General features: G+C 39.1%; 1 protein-coding gene across 20 annotated transcripts in view; it reads left to right on the forward strand.

Moving 5' to 3' along the window:
* ELAVL2 (ELAV like RNA binding protein 2) overlaps positions 1–24,128 on the forward strand; it is a 159,291-nt gene that overhangs the window by 54,785 nt on the left and 80,378 nt on the right. For 2 of the 20 annotated variants that reach the window (XM_054500738.2, XM_054500742.2), the window contains exon 1: positions 6,242–6,327. The exons of 16 other annotated variants lie outside the window; for them this stretch is intronic. Coding sequence is in view for 1 of the 4 variants with exons in the window: in XM_063650478.1 (XP_063506548.1) it covers positions 11,414–11,449 (36 nt within the window). In the remaining 3 variants the exon portion in view is untranslated. Of the gene's footprint in view, positions 1–6,241; positions 6,328–11,367; positions 11,450–15,902; positions 16,015–24,128 lie in introns of those variants that run through there. 2 more of the 20 variants (XM_063650478.1, XM_063650482.1) reach the window with 2 other exon arrangements.

Consider the following 24,128-nt stretch of genomic DNA (forward strand, 5'->3'; position numbering starts at 1 on the left):
AAAGCTATTATAAGGCATGTATACAGATGTTTTGTAGGTGTGCATAAGATAAAATAAGGTGAGAAATTTGATTAAAGAAGTGTTCATCTTCTTTAGCTTTAGTTAAATTTTATTTTTCTAGGAGCTGTATATATCTAATTTATATGGTCCTGGCTCTCTACTTATTATTAAAACAAGAGAAGATGGAAGGATTAATGCATACTCTGCCATATTTTATCTGTATTCCATTGGTCAGGAAATCTTCCCAGATTGTAGGGAGCGTTGCCAAGTGGTTGGTGTACTGGATCTGAAAAGATTAGACTGGTTTACCCCCACAAATTTTTTCATGATTTTCCTAAACATTAAGGATTGATTTGTACAAGCTTTGTGTAATTTTAATAATTAGTCTGGTTTGACTAATGTAGTTATTTGATGTAAAAATGGTTGATACTTTGGAATTCTCAAATTCTAGGAATGTTTAAAACTGAATGTATCTTATTCAGCCTTGAATTTGAAAAATGGGGGCTGTCTATCCAGTATGGATTAGGATATATATTTTCACTCCCTAAGAAAAATTGTTGTCCTCAGAAGCTTTTAGGAACTCTGGCAGGACAGCTTGCCTTTTCTCCTGCAAGAGGCCTGCTGTACGTGTGTTTAACAGTCAATCTGTTGTAGAAAGTGGGTGGTTCTTCTCCCCTTTTTAGGGGAAGCTGATGGCCCAGCCCTTTTGGGCACTCAGTGTTCCAGGAAAGTGTCATTGAAGTCCCTGAATGTTACACTATCAGTTTGCTTTTGATTCCAGGCCCTGATTGTAGAGTCATTGGTGTCATTTCTCTGCCCTACCACCCCTGAAGTTAGAAGGGGAAAGATAAGCTCATGAAGCAGCTTGAATGCTGTTGAGTATCTCTGGGTGCTGCTGACTGCAGTGCCTTTTGATTGAGATCAGAGTGATGAAAGAACTAAAGCTCTTATGGATTTTTACATCTCCATTCTGGTTGGGTTTCTATATAAAGATGACCACATACAGGTGGAGTCATTGATGGGGCCTTACAAATGGCTGTATGATATAGTGCATGCTAAGTTACCAGGAAAGAGCTCTTGGAGGACTGTTTTTAAAGGGGTAAGCAAAATTTATTAGAGAAGATCAGCAAAGCTTATAATGAAGAGCATGTGTGTAAATTGGAACCAGTAGGGAGAAGCTCATGAGTGGAGAAAATAGTTATAAAAGTTTGGAGGTGGAAAGTCCACTGAGTGGGACAGAGGCTATTTTGGGGGCATATAAAAATCAAGAGCCAGGTATTCAGTTTGTTGGAAATCTTAGTATATTACTGTGTTTTGTCACTCACATGATGAAAATCAATAAGGATCCAGTATAGGTTACGAAGCTCAGTTAGGCTCTCATAAAGAGTGTTGAAGAGGCTTGTTATGATGTTCTTTGGAGGAATGATAGGGGAGGGGATCGTTGAAAATTGGGAAAATCTGAGACTCTATTAGTTTTGTTGCTGGGATTTAGGTGGTAGCTTTAGAAAAAAAGTTGAGGCTTTGAGAGAAGAACTGATTGAGCTCAGATCAAATCTATATATATGTCTCATGGTCTCTAGACCTTACTTAGGATGATAGTATTTAGGGGGAGATGAGAGCCTCTGAAAACTCTGAATTTCATTTGTGTCAGATCTTCCCATTTTCTATATATATGGAGCTGAAATTGGTACCATCTTTCAGATACTGTGTAAGTACCTGGCATGATTTGGTGGAGGTAAAAGCCTATTTGAATAAAATCAGTATGTGGCAGAGCAGCAGTTGAGGGTAGAAGGTTTTTCCATAACAAGCCCCTTGTGATTGTGTAATGTTCTTCAGAACTTCTTTCTTCAGCTGCCATTTAGAAAGGAAGTAAGCAGAGAGGACATTCCAAATTGTCACAACAATAAGAATAAAAGCAAGGAAACAGGCCAGGCAGTGGTGCCTCAGTCCTGTAATCCCAGCACTTTGGGAGGCCTTGGGGGGAGGGATTGCTTGAGGCCAGGAGTTCAAGACCAGTCTCGACAACATAGTGAGACCCTGTTTCTACAAAAAGTAAAAAATAAAAAATAACTGAGTGTAGTGATGCATGCCTGTAGTCCCAGATACTTGGAAGGCCGACAGGGGAGGATTGCATGATTCTAGGAGTTGGAGGCCACCGTGAGCTGTGACCACACCGCTGTACTCCATCCTGGGCGACAGAGTAAGAACTTGTGTCTAAAAAATAAATAAAAATATGAAAAAAGGAAGTAAATAAAAGAATGTAACAGATTCAGAGGATGATTATGGGTCATTTTGACCTTATGCAGGGTTTTGGCTTGAGAAGTTGGGAGAAAACATTAGGGATGGATTAGAAAGTTGAAAAGGCCCTTAATGAAGGTCTGTATGTATACAATTGATGGTATTTGAGCAGGTGATAGCATGAGATGTTTTTGGGAAGTTGAAGCTAGCCATTACATAAAGATGAGCATGTTGGAGGAGGAGACAGATTTGAAGCAGTGTATATGATGATAAAGGCTTGCCCTGGTGTCATGGGAATTGGAGGAGTAGGGGTAGATACTGGTAGACACTCATTTTAGTGAAGGTAAATTAGCAGTTATGGATAGATGACAGTGTTGATTCAAAAGTGAGGGGGCATGGTTCAGTGGCTACAAGAAGGCTCTCTGACTTATGATGAGGCTTATGTCCTGATAAACCTATCTTTAAGTTAAGTTGAAGATAAGTAGAAAATACATTTAACATACTTAACCTGCTGAACATCATAGCTTTCGCCTAGCCTGCCTTAAATCTGCTTAGAACACTTGCATTAGCCTATAATTGGGCAAAACCGTCTAACACAAAGCCTGTTTTATAATAAAAGTGTTGAATATTTCATGTAATTTACTGAATACTGAAAGTGAAAAATAGAATGGTTGTGTAGTTACTTGGAGTACTGTTTCTACTGAATGTCTATCGATCTTGCACCATTACAAAGTTTAGAAACTGTTAAGTCAAACCATGTAAGTTGGGGACTGTTTGCATATCTAAGGTTCAGATTCCAGGAAAAGATTGGGTGGCAGCAATCAGAAGAAAAGACAACTGAGAGATTAAGAATTTGTGTGGGGGTTGTATTAGTTTGCTTGGGCTGCCATAGCAGAATACCGTAGCCTGGGTAGCAAAAACAATAGAAATTTATTTTCTCGTGGTTCTGGAGGCTGGAAGACCAAGATCAAGGTGCTGGTAGTGTTGGTTTCTGGCGAGACCTCTGTTTCAGGCTTGCAGAAGGCCACCTTCTCACTGTGTCCTCACTTAGCTTTTACTCTGGGTATGTAAAGAAGGAGAAATCATTGGTGTCTCTTCCTTTTCTTATATGGACACCAATCCTATTGGATTAGGGCCCCATACTTGTGACCTAATTTATTCTCAATTATTTACACTTATGACCTCATTTAGCCTTAATTATTTCCTGAAATAATTAAGGAAATACTGAGAGTGAAAAACAGAGTGGTTGTGTAGTTACTTGAAGTACTGTTTCTACTGAAACTACTGAACTACACAACCCTGTTTTCAAATATAGTCACGTTGGAGATTATGGTTTCAACATGTTAATTTTGGGAGATACAGTTCAGTTCTCTAACGGGGTAAGGGTATTTAATTTCTCCAGGCATGAACAGAAATGATTCTTTTCCCCTGAATTTCTGATCTACAGTTTTAGTTTTTCATTGCAGAAGGGAAATGCTTTCTCATCTTTACAACTGGTCAAGACTCCTTGCTCCCACCCCTGCGATTAGCATTTGCCGTTTTCAACCTGGAGATTTCTTTTCCATTTACCCTGTCTGTACAGTAGTTTCTGACCACCTCTGCCTTTTAAAGTTGAGTTTTGACAATTGATATACAATTGATTTCTTCTCTAACCTCTTCAGTTTTATAGTTTGACCTCTTGTTACAAACTGCTTTTAAAGGCACCGTGCTTATGGTTTAAAAGCCACTTAAACAGAACATATATTTAGAAGACATGATGCTTTTGCCACAGATGTCAAGAGCGTCTTGGCAGTGTTTTCACAGAATGTCTGCTGGTGTCTGTGCAGCTCTGAGACTCTAGGCACTCTCTACTTAGAGAACATGTAGAGGTTAAGTGTTCATCAGAAGACCTGCGATGTTCGTGTTGGAAATACTAAGAGATGTGATGTTTAGGATGTTTTGTGTTGTATTGCTCTGTGTACTTATCCAGAGCAGACATCCTCAAGTCAGAACTTAATGAGGTATGCGGAAAATCACCAGGGGAACCCTAATATATAAAACGTAAAATTAAAGCTCTGGGATGAATGGCTAATGCCTAGTTGTATTAGCTAGTCAGTTTATAGTTACTTGCTCCAGCCTAATTTTGCCGTCTATTCAAGGTACTATTCAGAGAGTCAAACCTTTAACTTTTTCTTGAGGGACTGCAGTGAGCCTTTTAGCTTTCTTTACGTTGAGGTTTATGGGTGACGGATGAGATGAAGGATATTATTTCAGTTCCTTCAAGTTTTTAGTGTGGCCTCATTTTATTTGAAAGTGAATTCCCAGAGCAGCCGATAGGCCTGTAACTAATCCTAAGTAGAAAATCTATTCCAAAGTAGAAAATATATTTTGGCTTTACCTGTGCAGTCACAGACTGGGAAAGGGGGTATGGGGGTCTCTGATCATGTGGATTTAAATGGTTCGGTTAGAATATCTACCATCCTTTCATCCAACCACGTATTTCCGTATATTTTTGTATTCCCTCTCTTTTTTTCAACCACAGAAGTTTAATTTCAAGATTTTCTGTCTCATCTTTCTCTGGTATTCATTACACCTGTTATATCTGTTTTGTTTCCAGTACAAAACAGCACTCAGACCTGCCTCTTTTACAGTGGTCCTCTAACCAAAGAATGATTTAGGAGAAAATTTGTCATTTGTTGAAAGGTTGTTTTTTTTTTTTTTTTTTCCTTTTTTACCATCAACCTGTCATTTTGTGTATCTTAATGGATTATTCAAGCATTTATAGCCCTTTGAAAACTTTGGTTTCAGGCATTAGAAATTAATGTAATTTAGGAACATGGTTACCCCTTACCTTACCTCTGAGTGTCCTACCTCTATACATTCAGGAAAGGGTTTAAAAAGCATAGAACACTTAAAAACTTCAAATATGTTTTCTCGTTTATAAGTGACATTTAGTAAAGGCTTGAAAGATGTAAGAAACTGTTTTGCAACCATACTGTTTTCCTCTGGGCTCTCTTTAAGAATGTTTATTTACTTTTCTGGGGTAGGGAGACATGTGATAGCTTGTATAATATGATACATTATTTAGGAAGCAATTTCTTGCCATTCAGATGGTGGGTTTCGGATCTTTTAGCTAAAAGATTACCCTCTACTGAGTGTGTGGAAATCATCTTAAGACAAAATAAGGTTTGTGAAAATGAAAGTTGAATAGGAAGTTGTGCAGATGACCAAGCTTTATCATTCAGCAGGTGTCAGATTTTAAGTTGTGTGGATTCCTTTGAGAAATAATTAAAAGTTTTACCGAATTCTATTACTATTTTGAACTGTTTCCTCAATACTATGCCCCAAGAATTCAGTTGAGGACACATATGCATTTTAATACATAATTTTGTATATAACATAAATTTAATAAATCACTTAATATATAAATTCACTGTTGGTGAAATGACAGTCACTGCAGTAGGGATAGGGGGCATACATTCCACCTTACCATTTAGGAAAACTTCCATTTCTTGTGGCTGCATCTAGTATCTGGGCACTGGCCTACACTGATATAAAGGGTTACTGATAATAGGAACTGAATAAGCAGGGCAAACTTCTATTCCCCATTTACTGAGTCTTTAACAAGGCCATCTAAAGTTTTAATGGTAAGAAGGAAAAAATTGGGGGACTATATTCTTACACTGCCCTCTATAAGAATACAGAGCTCTTGGTCTCTTTTCTTTTGCTTGGATGACAGTAGTCCCTCCAGTTTCTCTTTCCATGATTTCCGTTACCTGCAGTCAACTGTGGTTCACAAATATTAAATGGAAAATTCCAGGCATAAACAATTCACAAGTTTTACACTGTGTGTACTTCTGAGTAGCGTGATGTACCCTCATGCTGACCGGTCAGGATGTGAATCCTCCCTTTGTCTAGTGTATCCATGCTGTTAGTCCCTTAGTATAGCCATCTCAGTTATCAGATTGACTTGAGGTACTGCACTGCTTGTGTTCAAGTAACCCTTCTTTTACTTTCAGCGGCCCCAAAGCGCAAGAGTAGTGATGCTGGCAATTCTGACATGCCAAAGAGAGGATGTTAAAGTGCTCCATGTTCCCTTGAAGTAAAAAGGTGAAAGTTCTCAACTTAAAACTAAATATGCTGAGAGATCACATATACATAACTTTTATTACAGTGTACTGTTATAACGGTTCTTAGTTATTGTTAATGTCTTACTGGGCCCAATTTACAAATTAAATTTTATCATAGGTATGTGTAGGGAAAAACATGGTAGGGATCAGTACTATCTGAAGTTTCAGGCATCTATTGGGGCTTTTGGATGCCTGGAAAAAAGGGGACTGCCATATCTCATATATTTATTCCAATAACTGAATGAGATGATATGATTACTTTCTCCATTTCCTAAATGAGGAAATCAAGACTTAGGATGGCAAATGCTAGAAGGGATCACCGTAGAGTTAACAGTTGTAACTACCAGGCTATATCCGATTGCTAAGCAAGCTCTGCTTATTGTCACTCACTTCTTATATTTTGTACCCTGGTCCATTGGCTTTAGGTTAGTCGACTGTTATTTTTTCCTTATTTTCCTAAAATTCATATCCATTGGTTACATTAGCTGTAAAAGTCATTTTGTGTTCCCTTCTTACCTACAGTCTTAAAAGTAAAAATTTTCTAACCTGTACTTGGTTCTCTCAGCAAAATGATTCCAACCTGTTTTTTCTGCCTTTTTAATCACCGCTTGAAGTAAAGCCTGTGTTCAGACTTTCCCTGAACTTAGTCTGGGTCAGCTCTGCCTCAGCACCTCCACTGTTTTTGAACTTCTGTTTGCCCCCTAAAAGCTGGATGAATTCCCCAGTCTCTGACTATTTGACTCTTGTTTGTTCGGCACTACCTAGCTGATAGTCCACTTGTCTTACGAAAGTCTTTTACAATGGCTCTCATCCTTGCTTGCAGATTTGAATCAAATCGGGTGCTTATAAAAATGCCAGTATCTGGGCCCTTAGGAGAGATTCTTATTTAATTGGTCTGGGGTGAAGCAAGATATTGGTTATTTTAGCTGCTTCATCGATGTGTGGTGCAAAGAGCATGGGCTCTGGAGTTTGTTAGACCCACATTGGCAAGTTTTGTGAGTTCTGGAAAAGTTAATCTTTTTTTTTTTTTTTTTAAGCCTGTTTCCTCATTTGAAAAATAGGGATGAGGCCGGGCGTGGTGGCTCATGCCTGTAATCCCAGCACTTTAGGAGGCTGAGGCGGTTGGATCACCTGAGGTTAGGAGTTCGAGACCAGCCTGGCCAACATGGTGAAAACCCATCTCTACTAAAAATACAAAAATTAGCTGGGCATGGTGGCGGGTGCCTGTAATCCTAGCTACTTGGGAGGCTGAGGCAGGTTGCAGTGAGCTAAGATCATGCCATTGCACTCCAGCCTGGGAGACAAGAGCAAAACTCCGTCTTAAAAAAAAAAAAAAATAGGGATGAAATGACCCATTTTATTAAGTTATTAGGATCATGGGGGTAATGCCCTTTAAAACGGCTTAGAGCGTGGCCTAGCATATCCTAAATTAAATTAATAGCTGTCATCCTACCCTGTTCAACAATGTTGTCTTCCTTTTCCAAATGCTCATATTCTTTCTCACATTTGCCGTATATATATCTGTTGCCCTTTCCTCATGTTTGAATTCTTGTCTTTCCCATTAAAATTTATTTACAGGTCCAAGGTCCTCAGTGATGTTTTATTCCATTGTGTGCTTAAATAAAAGTGTACCTTTTACCTTTTGCAATATATTAGACATGAAAACCTTCCAAAGAGAAATAGAGAAACAGCATCAGAACTTCTTTGAATAGAAAAGTAAACTGGGTCATGTGGATGTCACTTTAAAATTTCAGTAGCTTAGATTTTTAAAAGGCTTTCCTTTCTCTCTCTCTCTTTTTTTTTTTGCCACTAAAGTCTGTTACTGAGACTACTGCAGGTTTCCTGCTTTATATACTTTTTGAACACTAATGTCTTCGTTTTTTGTCTTAACTGGCTCCTGGTCCTATCTTTACCTTGAAGTTTAGTATTTTCCTCCAAGCTTCTTATAGCTTCAGGGTAACTTTCTGAGTGATACAGTCTATCTCCAGTAATAAAGGGCAGATCAACACCAGTTGAAAGGGATAACTGTCTTTCCATTTTTAAAAGGTACATTTTTATTGAGCTGCATTTTTTTTAAAGCGTGAAAGAGACTCTAACCCTCAAGTTTCATTGTTATTCTTCTGATATGTCAGTAATGACCTTTGGGTTGTCATTTCAGTAGCTCAGGGTCAATATATATTGCTAAATCATTCATGTCCTGTAAATTTCAGTATGAAATAAGCATTTACTGGTTCCTTGCCTGGATAGTCTGAGCCTATATAGTTTATCTCAATATAAATTAGATCTTTATTGCTTACATGATTTTGATGAAATTAGGTATTACAGTTATAATTTTTTTAAAGTTCTCCTTGACTTTCCTGGTATGTTAAACTGCTTTCTATGTTACTTTTTAAAAAATAGTGCACACGATGTGGGCTTTCACAGCAATTCTTCTGGAAGGTGACTTTTCTTCATTGTTAACAGAGAGAAATACTCTGCATTTATCACAAATGTTTCAAATGTCCTTGGATAGACTTAGAAATCTCTCAAGTTCAGCTAGCTTGAGACAGAGTACAAAATAGAATGTAGCATCAGTGAAGACCAGTCAGGCTGTTCTTCCAGTAGATCACTATTCCAGGTGACCTCATAGTGACCTTCAAGTACCGAAAAGTCTGGAATTCTTACTTATTTTACAATCTATTCTTTGGGAATGTAAATTCAGTGAAAACGTTGAGATAGTTTTTGAGTGGGACCCAGTATCTCTTCCTCTATCAAACCAATCAACTACTTTTCCCATTGTGTGTCCTCTCCAGTTTTGATCTGTTCTGCTCAGACTGGAGCTGGTCATATGCTTCGGAAATCCCTGTTTACAGGTTGATGCAGACCTGGAGCAGCTGCTCACTGGCAAAATAGGTCTAGATTTCTATGTTGTGACTGATTCATACTCATACTGGGAGTTTTGGGTTAACAGACGTGAGACAGTGAGAATTGAGCTATAGTGGCTTCAATTTGAAGGGGATTTTTTTCCTCCCTTGTTATTTTTGTTTTCACACTATCCTTAAAGTAATGCAAAATTTGGGAGATACCTGATTAAAAATGTTTCATTTTGCCTAAATTTGACTTGTAGGTGCAGCTGTGATAACTAAAAGATCCTAAGTCCTTTTTTGTCCTCCAGGACACTGAATTAAATTCATCAAAATTCTCATTTTATAATATGCTTTGGTCTATGTGTGGGCTCTTACTTGGCTGCTGAAGAACATTCAATTGTGTGAACTTGTATGACTTTATCTTCATATCTTTCTTGTTCATCTTCCTTGATAAACACTTTGTTTTCATTTCTTGTGCTTTGATGAACAGTGCTGCTGTGAACTCTGTGAGTGGCTCCCTGTACTGCCTCAACCCTCTTTGTAACAGTTGTTCCTTGATATATGTACTTCTCAGGGAAGTACAATAAGAAATAAAACTGTACATTGTGGGAGGGGAATAATAGGTTTGTCAACTCTCTTTTGCCAAGGAAAGGCGTTTAAGACAATCTGACACGTTATCTATTATCACTGTCATTTCCTGGTTTGCTTAGATGCCCCAAAGTAGGATGCACGTAACTTCACAAGAGAAATTGAATATATTTCACTTTACAAAAAACTCATTACATTTCTTATTTTGCCTGAAACCAAATAAGATTTTTCCCACAATGTCTAGTGAAGTGCTTGGCACTTAGACTCAAGTCTACTTGTTTTTCCCTACGGATATTAAGTGTTTCTTGTACATGATCAATTTACTGAATTCTGATATTCCAAATAAATTCTGATTAAAAAGTTAATTGGCAGTGTGATGTAATGGGAGTTACAGGTTGTGCCCCACCTCTGCACCTACCTAGTTCAGAAACACTGAGCCAGCCTCTGGGTTTCATTTCCTTCATTTGATAAAAAGGAATGGATGAGGATAGATGGGTTTCAAGATCTCTGTAGCTTAAGTTTTATCTATAATTGTAAAATTCTGCCTGCTGGGTTCCACATATTGCATGTAATTGCATCCCTAGGATGACATTCCTCAGGGTACAAGTTATGTCTTATTCACCAGTCCCACTGCCCGCAACACTACCTAGTATGTGTGTGGCACCATCCTTTACCTTCCAAAGACCAAGTATTACATATATGTAGTCATGTTTATCTTTAGATCTCAGCTTAAATGTCACTTAATCTGCAGAAGGCTTTTCTTCTGATCACTGTCCCAGTTTTATTCCCACAGCATCCTTTTTTCTTTCGTGGCATGGACTGCAATTCTAAACATTAGCTTTATCCTTTGGCTTGTTTAATATGTCTCTCCCACTAAGTTCCCTTAGTACCTGTCTTCTTTATGCTATAGTCTCTGTGCCCAGCGTTTTTGTTTTTGTTTTTTGAGATGGAGTCTTGCTCTGTGGCCCCAGGCTGGAGTGCAGTGGCGCATTCTCAGCTCACTGCAAGCTCCACTTCCCGGGTTCACGCCATTCCCCTGTCTCAGCCTCCTCAGTAGCTGGGATTACAGGCGCCCACCACCACGCCCGGCTAATTTTTTTGTATTTTTTTTAGTAGAGACGGGGTTTCACCGTGTTAGTCAGGATGGTCTGGATCTCCTGACCTCGTGATCCGCCCGCCTTGGCCTCCCAAAGTGCTGGGATTACAGGCGTGAGCCACCGCGCCCGGCCTGTGCCCAGCATTTTAAAAATGATTGCAACTGTGTGTATTTTGCCCTCTATTTGAACCTATGACAACAGAGAGCCTAGTGCACATGCCATTTCTCTGTTCTGAGCCTGATAGTTTTTTCATCTGTCATCCAGATATAATCCCTCCTTCTCACACTTACCAGATTGTGTCCTGTGTTGTGGTTCTGCTGTGTTCCCTTCTTTGCTTAGACAGTAAGTGGGAACTCCTTATCTGAGTCATCTTGGATATCCAGCACAGTGCCCTGCACATAGGATTTGCATGTTAGAATGAATGCAGATGTCTGTCCTTCAAATGTGTTGATATTTGAGGCATATCTATTTTTTTCTATGTCCTTTTAGCGGTGACTAAAGCCTTATTTGAAAGCTCCATCTCCAAGAATTCCTGATGCCTTTATTCAATAATGAACCTCGTTGTTTTCAGGTTAGTGCATGGCCACTTTGTAGTTGTGCAGAATTGTACCAGTTTTTCATGCTCTCTGAGGTTACATGTTTTTCTTCAGTTTAACTTTTGATTTTGCTTGGAGTTACTCCATTTAAGTGGCTTCAGACTGTGAGCTGAGTGAGATCTTGCTGTCTTCCAGCCTTGGCACCTTGAATATTTCCTTTTGTTTACAAGCTAGTTTCTCTTTGGCTGTTTTTAATTTGGAGGACTAAAGTGTAACAGATGAGATAAGGATAATTCTGCTTATTAATGTCTTATCTGGAAGTATGATGACCTTACGCCTCCAGAGAGTAGAGATCAGCTACCTTTCAGAGGTATTGGAATAAATTCCAGGTATACTTAACTGCCCTTTTGAGATAAGAGTTTGTTGGATGCATAGAAAATGAAGTGGGCTCTCACTCTAGCCAAATATTTACCAGTTAGTATCTTGGGATATCTGCAGACTCAGCTGAGCTCTCAAATGGGAGAGGGGATGAAGGCGCAGTGAGCAACTGAGATGGGAAGCTAGGATTGGAAAGAGAAGGGCCTATCAAAGAAATTTGTCCTCCTTCCTGGTTTTTCTCTTCAGCTCACTTCTTGTGCCCCGGGGTCTCCATCCTTAGCTATGCTTCCACATTGTGCCCAAGTCTGTTTACCAAACCTTGGTGGTCAAGCAGGCTGGTAAATAGTTTATTAATAAATTCAGATAGAATCGCCTCATTGGCAGAATATACCAAGAAGTATTTGAGCATATAAAGTGGTTTTCTTGGTATGGGATGGAACATATGCTAATTATCTTCAGGCTTAATCGTAGTTCATGGTTGCAGCTCTTTAAAATGGCTTAATCTCTTGCATGGTTTTTTGTATTGGTTTGGTTTGTTTTCGTTTGTTTATTTGTTTGTTTTTTGGAGACAGTCTTGCTCTGTCACCCAGTCTGGAGTGTGGTGGCAGGATCTTGGCTCATTGCAACCTCTGCCTCCCAGGTTCAAGTGATTCTCCTGCCTCAGCCTCCTGAGTAGCTGGGATTACAGGTGTGCACTACCACACGCCTGTAATTTTTGTATTTTTTTTATTTTTAATTTTTTGTATTTTTAATTTTTGTATTTTTAGTAGAGCTGGAGTTTCACCATGTTGGCCAGGCTGGTCTTGCATGTTTTTAAGAATGCTAAGACTCTGTGTTAAGCACTATGCTAGCCTCTGAGCAAATGCTTACCATGTACTTTGATTTTGAATTTTTCAGGAATAGCTATAGTGTGTGATTCTTAAATTGCCAACTGAAACATCACCGTCTGCTGTTCAGTAATAGTTTTGACTTGGTTATCTGCTTGGACATTTTTATGTTAAAGAAACTTCTTAGTCGGGCATGGTGGCTCACGCCTGTAATTCTAGCACTTTGAGAGGCTGAGGTGGGAGGATCGTTTGAACCTAGGAGTTTGAGGCCAGCCTGAGCAACCTGGCAAGACCTCATCTCCACAAAAGATTTTAAAAAATTAGCCAGGTGCGGTGGCTCACGCCTGTAATCCCAGCACTTTGGGAGGCCGAGGCGGGCAGATCACAAGGTCAGGAGATCAAGACCATCCTAACTAACACGGTGAAACCCTGTCTCTACTAAAAATACAAAAAATTAGCCGGGCGTGGTGGCGGTCGCCTGTAGTGCCAGCTACTCAGGAGGCTGAGGCAGGAAAATGGTGTGAACCTGGGAGGCAGAGCTTGCGGTGAGCAGAGAATCCCGCCACTGCACTCCAGCCTGGGTTGCAGAGCAAGACTCCATCTCAAAAAACAAACAAAAAAAGATTTAAAAAATTAGCGAGGTGTGGTGGTGTGTACCTGTGGTCCCAGCTACTCAAGAGGCTGAGGTGGAAGGATCCCTTGAGCCCAGGAGGCTGCAGTGAGCTGTGATCACACCACTGTACTCCAGCCTGGTTGGTGACAGAATTAGACCCTATCTTCCAAAAAAAAAAAAAAAAAAAAAAAAAGGAAAGAAAAAAAGAAACTTTTCTTAAATATGCTATTCTGCTGTATGTTTTGGTGGCTTAAATATTTGGTACTTGGAACGTAGTATATTGTAGAGTTCCTGATCTGTTTGGTGAAAAGATGACCTTTTGAGGGAAAGAAGAAAGCAAAGCCTGGAGTGTGTGTGTTTATGTGTATCTTTGACCATTAATTTGAATTTCTCAGGTTGCAGTGATAATGGCAGCTTGACCTTACGATAAATTAGAGATGTGTTTTTAGGAGAGCATGAAAGCAGAAAACAATTCTCGAGAAGGTTAGTGCCTTGAGAACAATACCCTACTTTGTATAGTGCCTGAAATTTTTTATAAGCCATTCTTTTATCTGTAATTTGTTATAGCTTATTTCTTTTAATAACCCTGTTTGCTAGCAGAGTGAGAAAAATCTGTTCTTAATAGATGAGGGAAGTTATGAACATAAAAAACTTGTTGAGGGTCACAGAACCATTAAGAAATAGATTTAGGACCAGCAGTGATTTGTCTTTGGACTTCATGTAGGCTTTTACCTTCATTCTAGTCTTTTTTTCCATATCCTTGTTAGTTTGTTAGCCTGGGACTTGCGAATGAGATAATTGCTTCTCTGAAGCCACTCCTAACCCTGACTGTTTTATGTGAAAGCCTAAATTTGCTCCAAATTTCCTGAATGCTACATAGTGTTGTGACTTGCCCTTTTTTGGCCTTAATTTACCTGGCCATGTCTTAACTCTCCTGAAGAGCTGAACTAAAATCTTCATTTTAATATAAATGGATGCCTTAGGTTCTGATGTTTTAGATATGGAAAATAGTGCTTATGTTTTGGGTGCTGCTGTGTATTACACATGATCATTTGATTTGAGTTTAGACCAAATACTCTCATTTCTGTAACCTTGGCCATTAATGAAGAATATAAGAAGAATGTTGGTGTAAGCCAACATAGTTATGGATGTGAGCTAAGAGGTGTATTTCAGTTTTACCAAGGTCACAGGAAATTGACCACAAATTTTCTAAGAAAATAATTATAAAAAGACTCACAGGATTCAATATTATAAACTTTCAACAAATTGAAAATATGCTTAAAAAGCCATTTTCCAAGTTTATTAAGTTGGAAATTTATCTTAAGAGTTAATAACAGGCCGGGCGCGGTGGTTAACGCCTGTAATCCCAGCACTTTGGGAGGCCGAGGCGGGCGGATCACGAGGTGAGGAGATCAAGACCATCCTGGCTAACACGGTGAAACCCCGTCTCTACTAAAAATACAAAAAATTAGCCGGGCGTGGTGGCGGGCGCCTGTAGTCCCAGCTACTCGGGAGGCTGAGGCAGGAGAATGGCGTGAACCCGGGAGGCGGAGCTTGCAGTGAGCGGAGATCGCGCCACTGCACTCCAGCCTGGGCGACAGAACAAGACTCCGTCTCAAAAAAAAAAAAAAAAAAGAGTTAATAACAATTGAATGTCCAGGGGGAACCCTAAACACTTTTTAGTGTTTATATTTAAATAAATGTGAGAGCTTCACATTCTGTTTAGAAAATTCTCTATTGTTAGACTGCTTTCTTATTTTTGAATCTCATGCACTAGATTAGGAAACAAGTGTAAAATGATTATTATAATTTATTATTAATACCAATTGTTGATCTGTTCTCAGTTCAAAATGTTTTATAATACAGTCCTGGAAAAGAGAATCAACCTAAGTTATGTGTGAGGTTTTGTAGAATAGATGATATACTCTGCAGATTTAGGAACCCATACTTTACCTTACAATAGAGATTGGACTTGGAAGTTCATGAAGTTGTTTTTTTGTTTTTGTTTTTGTTTTTTGTTTTTTGTTTTTTGTTTTTAAAGGAACGTTATCACCGATTGTGGGGGGAAAAAAAGAAAAAGCCAATAGCATTAACATAATACTCTGCAACCTTAAAGGTTTGCAGTTGATAAGGAATAATTTAATGTGCCCTATAAAACCCACAATTTTGGAATTGCTCCAGCTTTTTATTTTTAGCTGTGGCTTTTAGTTAATGAGAAGAGGTGAAAAGTATAGTTTCTCCTGGTCTCTGCTTGAAATCACAGAAACTTTCCACACTGTGAAAGTTCAGGGGATTCTGGGAGACCATCCTTATGAATTGGGTGGTGGTGTCTCCTCCTCTTTGTTCATGCCTCTTTTTCTAGAGAATAGGAAAGAATGGTGAGTTGATTACCTTCAGATTTTAACCAAACTGTAATTGCTCTGATATTGTCAAATGCACCTAGGGACAGTGTTGCAGTATTTTGAAAACTTACACAGGAAACAAAATAGCAGCTTTGGAGGCAGGGAAGAATGCATTAGTTTCTGAGTCTAAGGAAGCCAGAAGGAAGCCCGCCCACCCACTCTCTAGCTTTCATATTCGCTCAGCCACCTCCCAGATCTTCCATTGCTGTGCTATAAATAGCCAGTGTTTAGGCAGGGCGTTGCTTTCTTCCCTTGCCTTTAAAGACTTTCTGCAGGCCCTGGAATTGCCTTTGTTCCTCTGCCTGCCCACTTTGCCAGTGTGAAGCAGGTTTTCATGGGATTCTATTGGGGTAAACCAAAAGCAGCAGACAAAGTGTGAAGTAAGACCTCTTATTTACCCTTCATTTCCTTCCCCACTTACCTCCTGTTTTACCTCCAAAATACAATTTGTGGTTTGTCATGAGACAGTTTTTAGAGCGTTAACCTGGATATTTAATGTTAATTCAAGGGCTTCTGGTATAGTGCCAGGTGATTTTTATCTTTTTTGTGTGCTGCCCTACTCCCTGCCTCATCCTGGGGATAAAGCACTTAATGGGCCCCTCCTCTTCTTTCTCATAGCGAAATATTTGATGATTAGGTTTGAATTAACTTTCTCAAACTCAGCCCCCAGAAGGGACAGGATATATCTAATTCTTTGTGGACAGGATGACGTTCTAATCCAAATCCATAGTAGTATAAACAGGCCAAAATGAGTTATTTAGAGTGCTTTGAATGCCTGTGGCAGTCATATTAGGATGTTTAGTGACACAGACTTGATGCTTTTTTGCCTCATTTTTTGTTATGCATATTCATTAGAATATTTTCACAGATGATTAGGTCTACAATTAAAGATCCTCAGTTTAGATGACCTTGGAAAACCCCCTCCCTCCCCCAGTACTCTGACATTCTGAACCTCTCCATCATGGTAGAAAAGCATATACTCTTTAGCACATTTGACATTTAGACTATGGTATTCTTTTACTTAAAATCCAGCCCTTGCAGGGGCCGGAACATTAAGGCTGTATTGGGAGAGCTGGAAAGAAGGCACCCCATTTATAGGGCAACCTGCTGGCTATTAGCTCTGGGAATGTGGACTCTTGCCAAACTTTATTTATTAAGCGAAATCAGAAATATATTTTTATGAATGTGAAATTGTTATATTGGTGAAATATTAAATGTTGAACACTACTGTTTTTGTTTTTTGTTTTGTTTTGTTTTGTTTTTAAGGACGTTGGAGAAACCACATAACGTGTTTTCAGGCTAAATCTACCCTCTAGCTGCCAGTCAGAACTTTGGCCTGGAGGTTGAGGAGAGTTACAGATCTGCTTGTTTTTGTCTATCCCTTGCCACTTTTCCTTTGTCCTTCTTTTCAACCACGCACGTGATATATTTAAGCAGAGTCCATTGTTGGCTTTTTATTTTTTGTTTTTACAAGCTGGCCTTCAGATTCTGCCATTTATTTGAATGCTTAATACTTTAAGTAGACTTTTGACTCCCATCCCCTCAATGTTTTCTTCCTGCTGGTCATAGCCACTCTGGGGGATGTTGTTCACCATGCCATTAGGTATATGATGTACTTTGTATCAGGAAGAATGTTCAGAGTGGCCCACCTGGCTGCTGCTGTTTATGTTGGCCATGTTTATTAGAATAGGTCTTAGTTAATGTGTAGTCAACCTTGGTGGATAAAAAAGATTCACTTGTTTCCATTTTGGTAATTTTTAATGTAGGAGGCCAGCTGTGTTTACTCTTGGCAAGTAAAAGTTTGGGTCGTTTTCCAGTTAGAGCAAGAAGTTACTTAAGAGAAATACTGGTGTCTTGGTAGCCAGCGATGCAGAGCAGTTGTTCTTTCTTAATCTGGTGGCAGTGAAATTTGGTCTAATTACTGTTCCAATGCAGTGGAAGTTTTCTTCAGTTTTAATTTACCGTTCTTGCTTCTACCTCATGATAACACCCCCCCCCCCTCTTTTACTCTTTAGAAATGGAGAATAAAAAATAGTGTCCTGATGACTCAACTCAGTTCCAAGGCCTGCAGTTTCCAGATCTTTGTTGTGAATCCTGGGTTTTAGCCTGACAAAGGATGGATGTAAAAGCATGCTTGGGTGGGGCAGAAGGGTATAGAAAGGGCACGTTTCTAAACCATCTGTTTCCCTTATAGTGATTTTCAACTAGAGACTGGCACTCAGAATCGTCAAGGAACTCTTTAAAATAGTCTAAGATAGAGTGATAGAGTGGCGTTTGAGTGGATCTACACTCTTCACAGAAGAATTGAAAAATTTGGGTTTCAGGGTCATGGTTCCCTTTAGAAGAGTGGTTTAAGGATCTTTTTGTTCATTACCCATCTCAGATTAAAGTAGTGGATGATAGTGAGAATTTCTTTTTAGCTTGATCTGAAAGAGATTGCAGTCCTAACTGCTCTAGACTATATTGCGTGGTACTTAGTAGGTACTTCCTGAAAGTTTTATCAACAGTTAAAGACTATTTACTGCTAAGCAATTTACATGTTAAATCTATTCTACTGAGAGTTCTTTTAAAGAAACTTGCACTTTACATAGGATAAAGTTGTAACAGGAAATAGGTACCGGGAAACTCTCTGAGCACTTCTAAATCAGGAAAACTTCCTCCTGCTCTTCTTTATAATTTAAAATTTTCTTAGTGAGGCAGAAGTCCACTTTAATGTTCAGTATCAATGCTGTGCACAGTCTCGTATTGTTTAGCATTTTAAACATTGGGAAGCAAAATGTCTCATTTCTTCTCAAATATGTGTCCACACTCAAATATTGAAGTTAGAAGTGGTAGTTTCCATAGCAGCAGTGATTTTGCCATCTTTTTTTTTTTTAATAGCAAACTATTTATCATAGGTCAGGTAGAGAAGTGATTATTTCTGGCTGTGGGTTCTTAAAGGTTTCCTTGTGTGCGTTGGACTTCTTTGGACACCTTCTTTAGGACACAGGTGTGTTTTGGAGAAGTTCCGTGAGGGGTGGAATGAATGGGATTTTGTACATCTTTGTTTTCCCCGCATCTGAGCACAGCACTTGGTACATGCAGTAGATCAGGAATGTTCCTTTTCTAGCCTTGGGGAGTTTCTTTACTCCTCTTTTTGGTATTCTACACACCAGACCTTGGCTGTGTTGGGGAGAGAGTATAAACTTCAGGTTTCCTCTTGATTTTAACATTGGTGATGAGATTGGCTTATTTTAAGCTGTGAGGTGGTGACAATGGAACACACCTGTCCCTGGTTCCTCCCTGAGGTTTATATTGTTTTAACAAAGGCTTGTAGCTAGGAATTAAAAAATGCTGATTCCACTTGAAGTTTGAGCTTACAATATAGAATTAGTAGCTATATGTGGAAAGAGATGTGTGTGTTAGTGGTAGGACTTGACAACCTACTTTCCCCTTTTTCCCCTTGACAGTCTACCTTCCTTTTTATAAACAACCTGAGATGACTTTGGCTGGCTCCTCCAGGTGTACAGGGTTGCAGTGGAAATTTTTCCCACTTGGCAGGGAACATAAAACCACATGGATAAGTAAGGGGGATGTTTTTTACTTGCCACCTTGAATCACAATTCATGGCATTCATTCTCTTCGTGAATCTGTCTTCATATTTTTTACTGGGGAGATAAAGGTAAGTCAGGCATATAGGAGCGCACAGAGTTATCTGGTCCAACTGAGTGGTTCACAGAAGGCTTCCTGGAGGTGTTGTCTGCCCTGTTCCAGTGCTGAGGATGTTTCCATGAGGCAGGAGAAGAAAGGTAGTGAGGCAGTTGCAGGTGGAGAAAACAGGTTGTGTGACCCTGGAAAGCACTGGGAGTGGGAAGAACTACTGGGAGCTTGTGTATATGATGGGGGTGGTGCTGGGCATGTGGATGAAGAGGTAGGAGCTGGGTCAAGTCAGCTGCCTCACTAGGGAGCTGAAATGTTACTTCATAGGCAACGTGGAGTGAGCAGAGCTTTAAAAGAGATGGTAGTGGAGTGCTGACCATTATTTTAGTTAGATCCCCACAGAAGTGGAATGGAGGAAGGATTGGAGAAAGGAGCAAGCCTGGAAGCAGAGAGATCAGCTAGGAAGCTCTAGATGGGGTCTCAGCACTGATTTCAAATCCCAGTTTCTCACTTAATACTTGTGTGAACTCTTGAAGTTTTGAAATTCTCATTTGTAAATTGAGAATGTAATATAGCTTATAGTGCATAAGATTTGTTTTGGAGACAGGGTCTTGCTCTGCCACCCAAGCTGGAGTGCAGTGGTGTTAATCATGGCTCACTGCTGCTTTGGCCTCTGGGGCTCAAGCAGTCCTCCCACCTCAGCCTCTGGAGTACCTGGAACTACAGGCACATGCCACCATGCCCAGCTAATTTTCATATTTTTTGTAGACATGGGGTTTCTCCATGTTGCCCAGGCTGGTCTCATACTGCTGGGCTCAAGTGATTCTCCCATCTCCAGCCTTCCAAAGTGTTGGGATTACAAGCATGAGTCACCTTGCCCGCTCCACAAGAGGATTAAATAAGATTTTGTTTGTAAAATATCTAGCTTGAGACTTGGCATGGAAAGAGGAATCAATAATTGCTAGTTTCTTTCCCTTGCCATTTATTTTTACTTTTAGTTGTAGGATTCGTTGGATTCTGCAGAAGGCAAGGGAGATCATCTGAACTTCTTTACTGTAGCAAAAGATACTCAAATCCTACGGAAAGTTCCTTTTCTATTTTTCTTGTAATTAAATGTGATTTTAAAGCCACAGTTTAAATTCAGGTCATTTTTGAAAATCATGATAGGAGAAAGATGATAGGAGAGTGTATGATTTTGTATGAATGTACATACATGGATCATTTGCCTGATCCATTAATTGTGGAAACTCGATCCCATGTGATCTCGTAATGTACACATTATTAATCTAGATCCTAGGGTACAGTCGTGGATTAGATTTCTATACTCTTGTTTTCTCTGTATTGTAAATCTGAATGTAAGTACAAGATGCCTGGATCACCTTTGGAGTTCTTAGCAAGAATAAGGAGGTAGCAATTTCTAATCTTATTAAAATTCCAAGAGCCTGAGCATAAGAAGACTCAAAGAGGATGGGAGATGTGTATTTTTTTGGGGAGTTGGGGAGGGGGTCACACACTTTTAAAAGTAAGGTAAATTAAAATAGGCAAGGCTGTAATTCTAATGTGAAGTGCTTGGGCTGTTAGTACTCTGTATATTTAAACATAGTCTTTGGAGGTCTGGGGTTAAAAATTGCAGCATTGCAAGTAAAAATTTTTAACTTCCTTAGTCACCGTTTGTGACTGTGCTAAATGTAGTTTAACATAGCATCTGCTTCAGCAGTCCAGGACAGGAATTAACAGTCATGATTAGGAAAAGTCTGCATACTGTACTTTCTGTCCACAGTGTTTCCTTTCCATGTTAAAAGGCTCCCAACACAACTCTGCAGCCTTGCTGTCCATTTAGATGTAGGGGGAGGAAAAACTGACAGGCTTAATCCAAAAGACAGATAAGCACATTTTCTTTCTTTCTTTTTTTTTTTGAGATGGAGTCTCGCACGTTTGCCCAGGCTGGGGTGCAGTGGTGCGATCTAGGCTCACTGCAAGCTCCGCCTCCCGAGTTCATGCCATTGTCCTGCCTCAGCCTCCCGTGTAGCTGGGACTACAGAGGCCCGCCACCAAGTCTGGCTAATTTTTTGTATTTTTAGTAGAGATGGGGTTTCACCGTGTTAGCCAGGATGGTCTCGATCTCCTGACCTCGTGATCCACCCACTTCGGCCTCCCAAAGTGCAGGGATTACAAGTGTGAGCCACTGCACCAGGCCCAGATAAGCAAATTTTCTATGCTAACATTTTAAGAGACATCTTCTTTTGTCCAGCAATAATGATAATACCCTCTGTTCACTTGCCACCTTTAGAGTTTGTAAAGTGCTTTGACATTATCAGACAAAATAGTGTATGTAATTAAAGCTTTTAAAGAGAACAGACCCCTTTACCTGTTCTTTTCCTTCCTAGAGTGGAAATAATTCAAAGGTTAATGCTTTTGTGGTTTGAGTCTTAAGAATAATTTCCTGTAAAAATGTAGCCTGTAATTGCATATGTGCCCCCTTCTCCTCTTCAGTCTGTGGGGGATAGATGTTTCTCATCAACACTTGGGAATATGTGTGTATAATGTATATACAGGCTATACATATACATATATGCTCATACACTTTCTTCATTTTTCATCTGTAACATGGGGGTACTTGCCCCACCTACTTTTTGAGATCCTTAAGCGTTTGTTTCAAATGTGCTTTACTTGAATGATACTAAGATAACTTGCAAAGCGGGAAGTCTGACAAAAGTAGGAGTAAGAGGAAGCACTATGCTGGGTGAGATGGTGAGAGGTCATCAATCTAAGCATATTGACCCCTTCCTCTGTTAGGGGGTTATTCGAGATTGGGTGTATGTGCCTGCTGTGGATGTAAGTGGATAAGGTCTGAGGCTAAGAAGGGCTTTACCTGTTCCATAGTGTCTAGCATTAACTTTTCTGAAAAACATTATTAACTCTTATATACATTCTTATGTAGCAGATTAACAAGACATTTTCTTGAGATACTTCTCTCCCTTAGCAACCCTTTCCTCACTTTGGAATCACTGAATAAAAATAACACTTGCATTGAATGTAAATTCTCCCCCTCCCCCACTATTTTTTCTTGAAATGTAGTAAATAACCAGGAACTTAATTACCATAAAAAGTCACAGATGTACCTAGGTGTTTTTTGTTCTAGCGGGGATGTCGGCTTTTAAAGAAAGCTGTCTTTGGGGGGAGCAAGAGGCAGAGGTGGACCAAAGGAAATAAAGTTACTATCTTAGGGTGTGAATCTTGTTTTTCTAAGATGCCTCAAATTTCCATAGTAAATAAATCATAGTTATGTCTCTTAAATCACAAGTATACATGTCTTGGGAATCTCAGGACGTTACACGTCAACAGAAAAGAAAAACACATTTCATAGGTGAATACCAGTAATTGAGATGATCCACAGTTCCGAGCAGAAGGAAGCTGTCTGTATTGATCAAGGTTTAGACTCCTTGTTTTGCTCTCCACAATACATCAATGAATTATAAGATATTTATGTGCCCTGGGATGGCATCCCTTTATTTTCAGTTTCCCTGAAGTTCTATAGAAATATTTGTAGCCTCTTAACATTACTAAGGAAATAAATCTTGTTGGTTGACATTTTAGATGCCCTTTTTTTTTTTTTTTTTTTTTTTGGTGTAAGCTGCTTGAGGTTAAACAGTGTAGCATTTGGTTTTCTATCTCTAAGTCCTGCTAAATAACAGTGAAAAATAAAATGTTAACCTCACTTGCCAGGAGGAGTGTTGTGGCCTTTATAACATTTGTGAGTTAAAAAACATTGTTTCTGTCCATAAACCTTTCTTGTCTTTTATATTCCCTTGAATAGTCATTCTTTCTGCTTTGGAGTTTGTACATGACAGAGTATTTTAGTGTCTGTATCCAACAGAGGAGCTATGTTTTTAACCTACCTAATGAAAACACTCAACTACTGGGATTAATTTGAGGATTTCCAATCAGCCTTTCACAATTTGTACTACCCTGAGGGGGTTCCTGATAGCTGTGACTTTTGTAGAAGAATGTGAAGTTAATCCAATTTCTGTGTTGATTACTATGTTAACTGTCTTAATTTAGCAATTCAGATTAATCTGCCTATACCAAACAAAACCTCTGTCACAAAACTGAGGGAGTAGTTGATTTTATTCTTATTGTACCCATATCCCTTTTTAGATTCTATAGCCAAATAATGGCATGGAAATTAATTAGGTCCACTGAGGTTGGAATGAAAGAATGGGGTTGGAATGATTCATCACCAGAAGGTAATGATTTAGTGTATTCCAGCCTATAACCAAGACTGAGTTAACTCATGGCTTAACCTTTACTATTGTAGAGGTATATAAATGACCCTGTTGAAAAATACAGATTTTAAAGTTTACTCCCATTTTACAAAATGTGACTTAATCTCATCTTCATCCACTTTGTTTTTAAACGTTTGGGGAGAGCTTTGAGATATTTTACTTTGAATTTTGAAAGTTTTAAGGGGGCTCACATAGATTACAAATCAATTTTCTGATATACTATGTTTAGTAGTAGTTGCATGTTTTAAGCTACTGATTTGTGATTTTATATTTGCTCCTAAATGAACAGTTGGTTCTTTAAGAAGCTGGCAATGGATTCATTTAGTAGCAAATATAAAGTGAATAGTGAATATCCAACCATAAAGTGAATAACTCTTGATTTAATATTTATAAACTCAATTTTTGTATGTTGGGTTTCCTATATATATCTATATATAGATATATAGATATCTTTATTTTCTTTTTAAGGCACAACTATCCGTAAAATCTCTTCCTTTGCTTATTCATCTTGTGTTCTTAGTGTCCAGAGCATAGTAAATGTTTTGGTGGTTTGTAGGAATGTGAGCAGT

Source organism: Pongo pygmaeus, chromosome 13, assembly GCF_028885625.2.
Source record: "Pongo pygmaeus isolate AG05252 chromosome 13, NHGRI_mPonPyg2-v2.0_pri, whole genome shotgun sequence".
NCBI lineage: Eukaryota > Metazoa > Chordata > Mammalia > Primates > Hominidae > Pongo > Pongo pygmaeus.